The sequence below is a fragment of the Leucoraja erinacea genome, chromosome 19, assembly GCF_028641065.1.
Source record: "Leucoraja erinacea ecotype New England chromosome 19, Leri_hhj_1, whole genome shotgun sequence".
Classification (NCBI taxonomy): domain Eukaryota; kingdom Metazoa; phylum Chordata; class Chondrichthyes; order Rajiformes; family Rajidae; genus Leucoraja; species Leucoraja erinaceus.
In genome coordinates this window covers 35,447,602-35,459,902 of record NC_073395.1, presented here as the reverse complement: position 1 = coordinate 35,459,902, position 12,301 = coordinate 35,447,602, and the positions used below count along the sequence as shown (strand labels likewise).

The 12,301-nt window shown below is 44.5% G+C and overlaps 1 protein-coding gene across 1 annotated transcript in view; it reads right to left on the bottom strand.

Annotated features, from left to right (window-relative positions):
- Positions 1 to 7,549: 7,549 nt before the first annotated feature.
- Positions 7,550 to 12,301, bottom strand: part of LOC129706493 (twinfilin-1-like) — a 36,820-nt gene continuing 32,068 nt past the window's right edge. Inside the window, exons 6-9 of the mRNA XM_055650831.1 lie at positions 11,293 to 11,418; positions 9,713 to 9,863; positions 9,075 to 9,196; positions 7,550 to 8,681 (exon numbers count right to left, since the gene is read on the bottom strand). Coding sequence (XP_055506806.1) covers positions 8,514 to 8,681; positions 9,075 to 9,196; positions 9,713 to 9,863; positions 11,293 to 11,418 — 567 coding nt within the window. The 3' untranslated portion in view covers positions 7,550 to 8,513. The remainder of the gene's footprint in view (positions 8,682 to 9,074; positions 9,197 to 9,712; positions 9,864 to 11,292; positions 11,419 to 12,301) is intronic.

Sequence of the window (12,301 nt, the reverse complement as noted above, 5' to 3'; positions counted from 1 at the left end):
GTGTGGTTCACCCACATTGAGGCTCAATTCGAACTCCGCAACATCGTCGCGGATGCCACCGGTTACTTCTACATGGTGGGGAGTGCTCAGTCAGGAGACTGCCACCCGATTGCTGCCGTACCTGCAAAATCTGCCTGCATTTGGCAAGTATGAAGGCCTTAAGGCGCTGCTGCTCGACACTTTCCGGCTCAGTCGGCGCGATCGCATGGATGGCCTCACCGATCGTAAGCTGTCTGCGCTGATGAGCGATATGCTCACTCTTATGAATGGCCACCAGCCCTGCCTCCTGTTCGAGCAGGCCTTCCTCGAGCAGATGCCCGACAACATCCACATGCTCCTCGCTGAGTCAGATTTTACCGCCCCCCTGCAGCTCGCTGAACAGGTCGACGAACTGTGGCTTGTCAAACAGCTGGACGGCGGGCCCATCAGCTGGGTGTCCACGCCTTCGCACCAGCAGCCTCGCAGAGACGTCCAGCCCTCCGCTGCCATCGCCGCGCCGCAGTCGACCGCCAGAGACCGCAATAAGAGACCTGCTCGTTTTCGGGAAATGCCTCGGCCGATCGCCAGTAGAGGCTATCGAGGTCGGCCAGAACCATTGCCTCTATGTCCGGGATCGCCATTCCCGACTTTGCTTCCTTGTGGACACTGACGCTGTGCTGAGCATCCTTCCTCCGTCTGGGCTCGATACTCATGCCGATAAGCATGGCCCCGCCCTGACCGCCGTCAACGGCAGCCCCATCCACACCTACGGCACTCGGACCCTTTCCCTCCTCCTCGACTCCCGCCGTTACTTGTGGGCTTTTACTATCACGGACGTTTCCCAGCCGTTGCTGGGCGCCGATTTTTTGCGGGCTTTTTCTCTACTGGTAGGCGTGCGGGGCCAGAGGCTCATGCCTCCGGACTACTCCGGGGCCACGCCTTCGCGGCCCGCAGTTCACTCCGACCCGCACCTCGGATCTGTGATGGATGTGGGTGGGGCATATGTTCCCACACCGGCTGAATTCCCGGAGCATCTGACCCCACGCTTTCACGCAGCTGCCCCTAAGTATGGGGTGGTCCATCATATTCTTACTGCCGGCCCTCCACTGCATGCAAGGGCGCGCAGGCTCCTGCCCGACAAGTTGCATCTCACCAAGGAAGAGTTCCGGCAAAGGGAGGACATGGGGATTGTGCAGCGCTCCAACAGCATGTGGACTTCCCCATTACATCTGGGGGGTGGAGACAATGTGGGGATTACCGCCGCCTGAACGTGGTCACGACCGCTGATCACTACCCAGTCCCGCACATTCAAGACTTCACAACGCACTTGGACGGTACTACCATCTTTTCCAAGGTGGATCTGGTGCGCGGCTACCACCAGATTCCCGTCAACCCCGATGATGTGCCGAAGACCGCCATCATCACCCCGTATTGCCTATTTGAATGGCTGCAGATGCTGATCGGGTTGAAGAACGCCGCCCAGGCTTTCCAGCGGTTGATCAATATGGTGGGTCGGGGGTTGGAATTCGTGTTTGTGTACCTGGATGACATTCTGGTCTCTAACTGCCCCCACCAGGAACACTGCGCGCACCTCCCGGTACTGTTCCAGTGGCTTCAGGATACGAGCTGGTGATCAACCCCGACAAATATCAGTTTGTGCTCTGCTCTATTTCCTTCCTGGGACACCATGTCACCTCACAGGGTGCTGCACCTTTTCCTGCTAAGGTGGAGGCTATTCGGCAGTTTCTCCGGCCACTCACCATCAAGGGGCTACAGGAGTTCGTCGGCATGGTGAATTTCTATCATAGTTTTGTGCCGTCGGCGGCCCGGATCATGCAGCCCTTGTTCCAGTGCTTGGTCGGAAAGCCGCGGGACCTAGTGTGGGACGCCGAGACCGCGGCTGCCTTCGACGGTGCTAAGGAGGCGCTAGCCAAGGTCACCATGCTGGTGCACCCACGGGCTGCTGCTCCGACCGCCCTCACCGTGGACGCCTCGTATACTGCTGACGGAGGGGTCCTGGAGCAATTTATTGACAGAATGCTGGCAACCGCTTGCCTTTTTCAGCCGGCACCTACATCCTCCGGAGCGGAGCTACACGTGTTTGATCAAGAGCTCCTGGCCCTTTATTTGGCGATCTGTCATTTCCGCGAGTGCAGACCCTTCACGCCGTTCACAGGCCACAAGCCCCTCACGTTTGCGTTTACAAAGGTGTCTGACCACTGGTCATCTCGGCAACAGCAGCACCTGGCGTTTGTGTCAGAGTACACCACCGATGTCTAGCACGTGGCAGGCAAGCTGAACCTGGTCGTGGACGCTTTGTCTCGCCCTGCAGTCCCGGCCATGTTGTCCGTGGACCCGGGCATGGATTATTCTGGGCTCGGTGCTGCACAATGCGAGGGCGGTGAGTTGGACGCCTATTGGACAGCAGCGTCTGGATTGGTATAGGCCGATGTTCGGTCCTGCAGGTGTGACGGTTCTCTGCGGGAGGCCACGCCCCATCGTCCCTGTGGGTTAGCGGCGGTGTGTGTTCGACGTTGTCCACGGTCTGGCCCACCCTTCCATCCGGGCGACTTCTGCATTGGTGACGGACAGGTTTGTCTGGCAGGGGCTTCATAAACAGGTTGTGGCCTGGACTAGGGCCTGCATTCCCTGCCAGACGTCAAAGGTCCAGCGACATGTGCGAGCGCCGCTTCAGGATTTTGTGGTTCCCCCTCATTGGTTCGAGCACAACCATGTTGATTTGGTGGGTCCGCTACCGACGTCTTGCAGTGCTACGCACCTGCTTACCATCATGGATCGCTTCACGAGGTGGCCAGAGGCCGTTCAACACGGACACCTCCGCCGCGCCTTATGCTCGTGCCCTCGTGGCCCACTGGGTGGCTCGTTTTGCTGTACCTGTGGACATCCTCACCGACCGTGGTGCCTAGTTTACTTCTGCCTTGTGGTCAGCTCTGGCACAGCTGTATGGGTCGCAGCTGCATCACACCACCGCCTATCACCCTCAGGCCAACGGTTTGGTGGAGCGTTTCCATCAGCATTTGAAGTCAGCGCTGAAGGCACGATTTACGGGCCTGGACTGGGTGGACCAGTTGCCTTGGGTGTTGCTGGGGGTCCGCACGGCCCCAAAGGCGGATTTGGACACGTCATCTGCCGAGCTCGTGTACGGCTCCCCGCTGCGGGTGCCTGGGGATTTCCTTCCTGCAGGTCGGGGGCTGCAAGAGCGCACTTCGTCTGTTTTGGCGAACCTACAGGAGAAAGTGGGCGGCCTGGCTCCTATCCCGACCTCTCCACATGGGATTGCTCTTGTCTATGTTCCGCCAGAGCTTAAGGACTGCCTGTTTGTTTTTATCCGCAGGGACTCGCACTGGACTCTGCTGCAGCGGACCTATGAGGGTAATTTCCGGGTGTTGTGGCCCGGCATCACAACTTTTCTGTTGGATGTCGGGGGTCGGGAGGAGATCGTTTCAGTGGCTCGCCTCAAGCCCGCCCACCTGGTTGTCGATAGCCCGGTGGTGGTGGCTCAACCCTGACGTAGAGTTCGTCCGCTGGCCGTACATGTTGTGCCTGTTTCTCCTGTTACTTTGCCGCCTGCTGGCTCTGTTCCGCCAGTTCATCCTGTACCTCGTGTCTCCACTCGGATTGGTCGCCTCATTCGGCCTCCCGCTTGGTTCCTTTCCTCCGGTTCTGGGGGGGGTCCTGTAGCGGCACCTAGTGGTGGTTTGGGGAAGTTCAAACCCTCGTCATTGGTTGGCCCGATCACGTGACCACGGGGGTTCGTTTGCAGACTTTCTAGTCGATTGTCAGCGCTCCTCCCAGCAGCAGGCGCTATTCTAGTGTTAGCTGACCAGGCACGCGTGTATTGAGTTTTATTATCATTTTGTTTGCCAAATAAAATTATTTAACAACCTGCCTGTCTCGCTAAAGCATATTCATTGTTTTTTGTTGCATCTAATGTGCCTGTAAAACTAAGAATGTCATTGTTCTTCTGCATGACAAATAACACTCTTGAGCGTTAAGAAGTATCATAGCCAGATAGACATAATTATATGTGCAACCTGCACAATTAATTTAATCTGCACAAAGAAATTAGTGATTTAGTATGAGCCTAAATGAAGTTAAGAATTTTCATTCTCCTAAAACCATGCCGCATCAAGAGAAATGAGACATTGACCAGTGAATAATTAATTGAGGAAATGTTTTTATTCATGGGTACCAGACCAGCCATGCCAGATTACCATAAACCATGGATAGCTCTACCGTCTTACTTTGATACAATTCTTTTAAAATTGAAACATAAAAAAGTTGCTAGCTTTGGTGTTTTAATTTTCATATATCAGAATTTGATGTGCAATATTTACTGATTTATAAATCGTATAACAATTGCTACCCGAGTAATGGGGCTTTCCCCCAAGAGACTTGACGCAAGATGTAACCAGAGTGAAGTGGTCGTGGTCTAGCACGATATCACACGATATAACGTAGATGAAGAGTTCCCACGGGTACTCGGCATTTCTGTTATTTGTGCAAGTGACTTGTCCGTCTCCTGAGCTTTCCCGTTAAATCTTGAATGAACATTGTGAACTGTGAAGTGTTGTTAAATCATCACGTGGCACAAATGATGCCACTTTTTTTTTCACACACTATAAATATCCTCCCTTGGTTGAATTGGCTCATTTGGAGACATGCCTATACTAAGTAGTTTCGTGTACAGGATGGTGGTGTTTTTCATTGACGCGGTGTTTGCAGCAGCCCTCTATGTGAATCGAGGACGCTTGCGTGAAGGCAGAAGGGTGAGATTAATTAAAAAGAGAATTAAGGGGAAGTCTCACTGGGTGAAGCCCATCTTTCAACGGAGACCTCTATTTGGACAATATGATTCATGATTCCAACTTCAAACACAGAGCGTGTAAAAGCTGTCTGCGACTTTTTTACTTTGCAGCTGCAGGGCACAGACACACTTATAAGAGAGGTTTAAGTTAAAAACAGTACTTTTACATCAATAGCAATGTATGTTTTTAAATCATGGATAACATTAAATGGTTTTCCTGTTGATGTACTAATATATCGTTATATATACTCACATGAGCACCCGGGATACTCCGCAGCCTTCGTCTCCAGCAGGTTCTGTTTTTTCTCCCTGTTTCTGTAATCCTCTCTGGATTTATCGTAAAGAATTTTGTTGAATTGGTACCATTCTACAAGTTCACCCTCTTGTTCCCTGGTGAAGTTATATGGCCTTACCTTCTGCCATCTTCCCTTATATATCTGTTGAGGCTATTCCTACAACGGCTACTGGGGAGGCAATCTGAAAATCCACCTTGCTCACCCTCTCCCTGCTCCAAGGAGCCCACAGGCAGTGTTATCTGTGGCATCTCCTGTTGCCTCTCCACCTGTCTCTCTTGCTGCGTCTCCTCCTCATTCTCCTGCATGGCAAAAACCTTTCTGACATGCTTTACCCCCTTTCTTTGAGCTTTTCTGGGAGCCATCTCTGCAAGTGTTCCAGTGAAAAAGATTCTCCAACAATCACAATGAGGTGGGACGTCCTCGATGGACACATGTTCCATTGGCGATATTGAGACCACCTTTTTACTCACCTTCTGTCCCCTCTGTCCAGCTTCCGGGTTCACCGTTCGCAGGAGTTCCCACGGTAAACGCAAGAGTTATTACGGATATCGCACTGGCCACTACGTCCATATAATGTTTCAATGTTCAACCACAAGTGTACAAGTCACTCTTGGAGAAATTCAAGCTTGCTTGAAATTTCTCCCGAGTCAACAAGTTACACGAGTACCTGCCGTCAGCGCCACGGTGGTCCACGATGGTCCACGAATGCCGTACGGTTATCGTACGAGGTTCCCACGATGTTCAATTCTGGTTACCTTTTGCGTCAAGTCGCCCCGTGAGAAAGCCTCTTAACTATTACTTTGCATTCCAGAGTTGAATTTTACAGCAACAGGTGAAGTGTAATCAGAACAAAATTTTAAACCTGATTATTTAACAAGTGCAATATTAATCACACTTCAGACCAAATAATATTCTCATAAAATACAATATGGATAAAAAATATCAAGCCCTAGTTCACCTTGTTTTAGTATGGTAAGTCATTTGCAAATTGAATTCTATACACCCAAGTTTTTAAATCATTAATAAATATTAACCAAACTAGATTCTTCCATTTAAAAAAGGTTACTATACTGCACTCTACTTCCCATTACTTTGGCAGTTTCTAACCATGCTACTATAGTTCATTTTATCCTGCGACTTTCATTGTGAAAGGCAAGAAAAATAGTAAGAGAAGTGGGTTTCTGTGAAAAGAATGTAACTGGTACCTCTTCTATGCTGGACAAGAGGAAGGCAGACTTTAAAGAATCTCTTTCTATTACAGCTGCTGATTAGATGTAGAAAGATGTGCCGTGGAAATGATACAAATATGTAAATATAAAAAAGGTGGTGGGGGGGGGGGGGGGGGGGGGGGGGGGAGTGGAAATGACAAATTTCCAGTGAGTGATTTCCAACGTTAGATTGTTGCCAACACCCTATTTCCACCTCATAATTACCTAGCCTAATTGAGTCCCACGTCACAAGTGACCTCACGCCAGTGCAAGGTACAAGTTAATGGGTCTGGCAAACAATGCAGCAACTTGATTAACAAAAATATGGTAATATTGCCAAGTCTTATGCATATGTGCAGTTGATGCTGTGAGAAAATTATCAATATCACAGGAGGGATCATTTAGCTCGTATTGTGCTTGAGAAATCATGTCTCGCAAATCTGATATTAGAATATTTCTTTTTGAAAAGGTCACCAATATTTCAAGTTCTTTGCTGGGACATTTTGAGGGGTCATTCCTGATAATAACTTGGACAAAGAGCTGCCTTGCTTCAAATCATCTCCTCAATTGAGTCATCACCAATATTTGAATTTTTATCCTCACTGTTATTAAAATACTAAACGAGGAAGGGTTAATTTGACCCAGTTTTCTAAACAGGAATAAATTCAGAAAAGGCAATCATTTCATAACATTGAGGTCGTTGTCTATTAAAAGTAGTATTGACATACTAATGGTATGGAAAATGTTTGAGGAATGTGAAGGAATTGAATTTATGTCAAACATGACAATATTCCATTATTTGAGATTTTGAAAAAGTAATTAAATATTACGTCTAACCTAAACTTCAGACAAATTAAAATGAGATCCAAGTTATTGACCAGGTTTGGCATTACGTCTTAATTAATTATTTAAAAACAAAAACATGTAAAACTATTTAAAAACAAAAACATTGTAATCTGCAATTAGAATATTACAGTAGTCAATTAAATAATAATCTGAGCATCATAACTAATATGAAGGCATTGGTTCTTCATAAATCGTTTGATACTAAATAAATGATTTTCCCATTATACAAGTACCTGTATTACATTTAACAAAGGTGTTGCATCAGTTTCAGCTATGTGCATTTAGGCAAGGGCAGATTGAAACCCATGCAGACATTATAGATTTTCAAGGTTTTTGTAATGCCTCTATTGGATTATACCTTGATTTTAAATAAACTGTCACAGAGAACCATACTGGATGCAGTCATAGTAGTTTTATTAAAACATTTTACATTCATCCTCATTATTAATGATGGTATATGTTGGGAATCTAGGTATCCCAAAATTCGTGACCCAGATCTCTGTTGTGATTGAAAGGAAGCTTGGAGGGTTTTAGCAATTCTAGAGATCAACTCAATCCCGTTTCATTTGAGTTTGCTGGGATTGACCCGACTGATCAACGATCAGAATAATAATGATCATCGATCTGGTAAATGGATAAAGGGTTTAGATAAGACATGCTGGTGATGTCACTTAACAAATGTAATTTTGGGCAATTGATTTCCTTCTGTTGTAATTACAAAGGTGACTAGAGACATATGGTTTGAAATTATTAGCATTCACTTTATCCAAGGCTTCAGCATCCAATTGGAGCAAAAAAACAAATTGAATTATCACCAGCATGCAAATGTATATGAAATGCACAACTGAACAATGTGTACTGCTTGGTTGAATTCAATATAGCATATTTAAGAATTATTTTGGGTCCTATTTAGTTTCATCCAACTTGACAGCATTAATGATGAGAAAAAGAGAGAAACTTGGCATTATGGTCAAATTAAAGTCCAGTTTGGTAGCTTGCACTGAGCATATTAAGTTTTCACTATAAGTTTGATAAAAACATCAGTGTGGCAAACTATATCTCAGCTGTAGTTTGCATTCAAACTTGCAACTTTGATCTTTTACCACAGTAAGAGCAATAGCATCTTCAGGAACCGAGCTAGTGAGAAAAACTAGGGATGCCAAACATCTGACCAACACCCAAACGAAAAAGCGTAATTACAGAAATTAATTCAATACTCCAGACATGATGAACAAGATAAGCAAAATATAACAAAATAGAATAGATTGGATGTAAAATGATATAGAATGGCCACAGTATACAAAAGTATTACCTATTAAGCCTTAAAAAAGCAAGATCTTCGAAGATATACTATTTTTAATCAGTTTTGTCAGGTTCTGCTGGCCCTCGTATTAATCGCCTTATTCCCCTCTTGCCTGCAGGGCCCTTTGGTTTTGCAAATATTTGTCTGTGTGCGAGCTGCTTTGGATGTACTTCCTCATATAAGAAGTCAGGGGTTAACTCATTGCCGTCGCCGATTTCAATCTGAAAGCACAGAGGTGAACCACTCGGTTACACCATTTAATTTTACAAATGGAAAAATATGATACATTCAAGCAGATTTGAGGATAAGAAGGACATTTTTAACAAATAAATTATTTCAAGACCACATGATCGGACTAAATATATCATTGAAGGGAGAGATATACATGATAGCAGGTTATAAGTTATTTAGATTTAAATCAAGACATAGATACAGATTCAGTTAATAACTAATTAAATGCCAGAGAGAACTCAAGGACCATGCGAGCTATTCCCACATGTTTTTGATGGAGGAAGGATTGGGAGATTGTTGGCACTTTCTTGGTTGCTAAAGAATTGTAGAGATGGTAATTGCAAACTGCTACAAATGAGCTGAAACACTTCATTTGTTTTTACCTTTTTAGTTATTTCCAGTGAAAGCTGTTTTTCCACCATATCAATAAGGGAATTCTTACAACTGGAATATAACATTCGTTCTCGAATGCTACAGGTATAGCCAGGCATAGAATATATAAACACTGGAAAACAAAAAATATTTATGTTTAAAGAAACAATTTACAACTTAATTATAATGTATTCAATAATGAGAACAATTAGTGTGAGGGATTAATGATGTCAGCCAGTTCAGAGAATGCTTCCTCGTACGATTATTTCCGTTATTAATAAAGATCTGTCATTTGGTCGTTGAATATTTGTACTTGGTTGCTGCCATGAAAGAAACATGATAGAATCAAATCCGACTTCAAAACATGCACTTCCTGTGAACTCATGATGCAGTAACAATGACAGGAACTCGAGATCGACCTATATTGAACCAACTTTGATAAAAGACGTTCCAGTAAAAATATTAAGAAAGGCAACAGCAGGAGAGAAAGAGCATTTACAATAAAATCAAGTCCCCCTTGGAAGCGTTTTTTGTGTAGGAGATTTTATTATTTTGTGGATTCAACAATAGGCATTTCAAGGTCCAACAAATAACTGCAAGATGAGTTTCCAAGTTTACAATGAAATCAACACTAGCGAAGACATTGTACCTATAGACTCCCTGTAGTCTCCTTCGTACGAGTGCTTATAGAGGAAGAAATGATATCGTGCAGAATCCTTTGGTACACGCATTGGTAAATCCACTATCTCCGTATGGGATGCATCAGCCAACACTATACTTTCATGATTGAAGTCTATTTCCTGCCAACAAAAAGAGGTGGTGCATTGATTAATCAATTATAACAACAATGAGTAGGAAACACATTCTGGTGAGAGCAGATGACCTTGCATAACTAATTTATTGAATTTAAAGGAAATGGTAGATACTGCTGACAGTATAAATTCCGCAAATGTGATATATATTTTAATTGCATGTTGTACTTTTAAAGCTTTTATTTTCAAATGACACAAGCATTACAAAGTTGAAAGCAATTTAAGGGAAGCCCTTCATCCACAGTTTAACCAATTCCTATGTCTAGGGCGACAGCACGTGTGGTCACATCAACACAAGCTCAATATGTGGCAATAATTTGTACCTGGAGAAAAACAAAATCAAACTTTCTGACAATGAAAGCAAGCAAAGTTTTAAGAGATTTGGAAGATGGAAAGGGAAGCTGAAGTATAGCAAAATGAAATCAGATACTTAAACACAGCCAAAATCATGATGAAAATAGAAGGAAGAAAAGAACAAACAAACAAACTCTCCATGCTTTAGAAAAAAACTGAAGATTTTATTGGATACTAACGGTCAACTGATTGTGAAAACAAAAGTAAAGAAAACCAACCATGTTTTTACAATGTGTAACCACAGGAGAGATAATACAAACGTTTCTGTACAAACCACCAGGATTCTTGGAATACGGCAAGGACAGGCAGCCTTGAGGCCGTGCAGAAAATGGGAAGTAAAATGATCAATGAATTAAGATATCCACAAATTGTAAAAAGGCCTGGGTTCTTATCATACTTTGGATATGGGTTTATTCTTGTTAAGTGTACATGTGTACCATGGTACAGTGAAAAACGTTATGATACCCATTCAGACCAGATAATACTAAACACAAATACAATCGTCAACTCATATACAATAGGTAGAGCAAATGAAAGATAAAGTGTAGAACATAGTTCTCAGCATTGTAGCGCACAAGTCCCATGGACAAAGTCCAATGTCCGCAATAGGAAGAGGTAAATTGGACAGTAGCATATGGAAGGACTGAGCAAAAGCCTGATCACAGGGGGCAAGAAGCTGTTCCCAGGTCTGGTGGTGCACCTTTTCAAGCTTCTTCACCTTTTTTCCGATGGAAGTGGGAAGGAGGAGGAATGACGGGGGTGGGACGAGTCGTTGATTATGTACGCCTTCCTCCTGGTGGTAGGAATGAAATGAGAGCATGTGCAAAGTGATGTGGGTCTTTGACGATATTGGCTGCATTTTTTCGAGGCAATGCCTCGTACAGAACCTTTTGATGGTGGGGAGGTCAGTACCTCTAGTGGACCAGGCAATGGCTGTGACTGCTAATGTTATTTTGCTGTATCAGCAGTACTACAAAACATTATCATTTCTTCATTATCATTTCCATAGAGAACAACATGTAGATTTAAAAAAATTAAGCAGTCCATTCACACAAATACTTACAAGTTGGACGTAGCTCAGCTCTTTGTGTTGGAGTTTTTCCAGGGCCTGTACAGCATTTTCCTGCAAAGGAAAGGCTACTCCTTGCAATGTTGGTCGTTTAGTTTCTACAAAGATTTCAGTGTCCTCCTGCCAAAAATATAACAAGTGGTTTACCAATGTATTTTTATTTTCCGACAGCCATTCATGAGGTGTGGATTTTGCTGCCAAACATCGTATTTTTTGCACATCCTGATAGCCAAGGCATTGTTAAGTCTAAGGAACAGGTTTATATTTCCAAGTCAAGATGACATGCAACTGGGAGGGAAACTTGCACATAATTGCGTTCCCATCAATGGAGTTATGAGGAGTCTACGTAACAAATGCAATTCAATCCAGAGAAGTTCAAAGTAATACACTTGGGAAAGGAAACAAATAAAGGCAGGTCACACCAAAGAACAAGAGTATGGTTTTGAATAACAGGTATTTTGGAAGGAACGTTCACTGCTCTTCAGTTAAAAGGACACAAGGGATTGTTGCCTTTGTTGGCCAAGCCATGAACTGCAAGAGCAGTGTGATCATGCAAGAACTACTGAAATATGCTACAACCGATGGACTGCATTCAGTTCTAGTCACCTCACTGGAGAAAGACTGGATACCTCAAGGGCTCCAGAAAGTCTAACTGTTGTCAGGCTTGGCACTGGGCCTCTACTCACTGAAGTTTAGAAGGATGAGGGGACCTCATTGAAACTTACCGAATAGCGAAATTGTTGGGTAGAGTGCATGTGGAGAGGATGTTTCCACTAGTGGAAGAGTCTAGGATCAGAGGTCATAGCCTCAGAAATAAAGGACGTTCCTTTATGGTGGAGATGAGGTGGAATTTCTTTAGTCAGAGGGTGATGAATCTGTGGAATTCTTTGCCACAGAAGGCTGTGGAGGCCCAAGTCAATGGATATTTTTATGGCAGAGATATATAGATTCTTGATTAGTACAGATGTCGGGATAGGGGAAGAAGGCAGGAGAATGTGGTTTG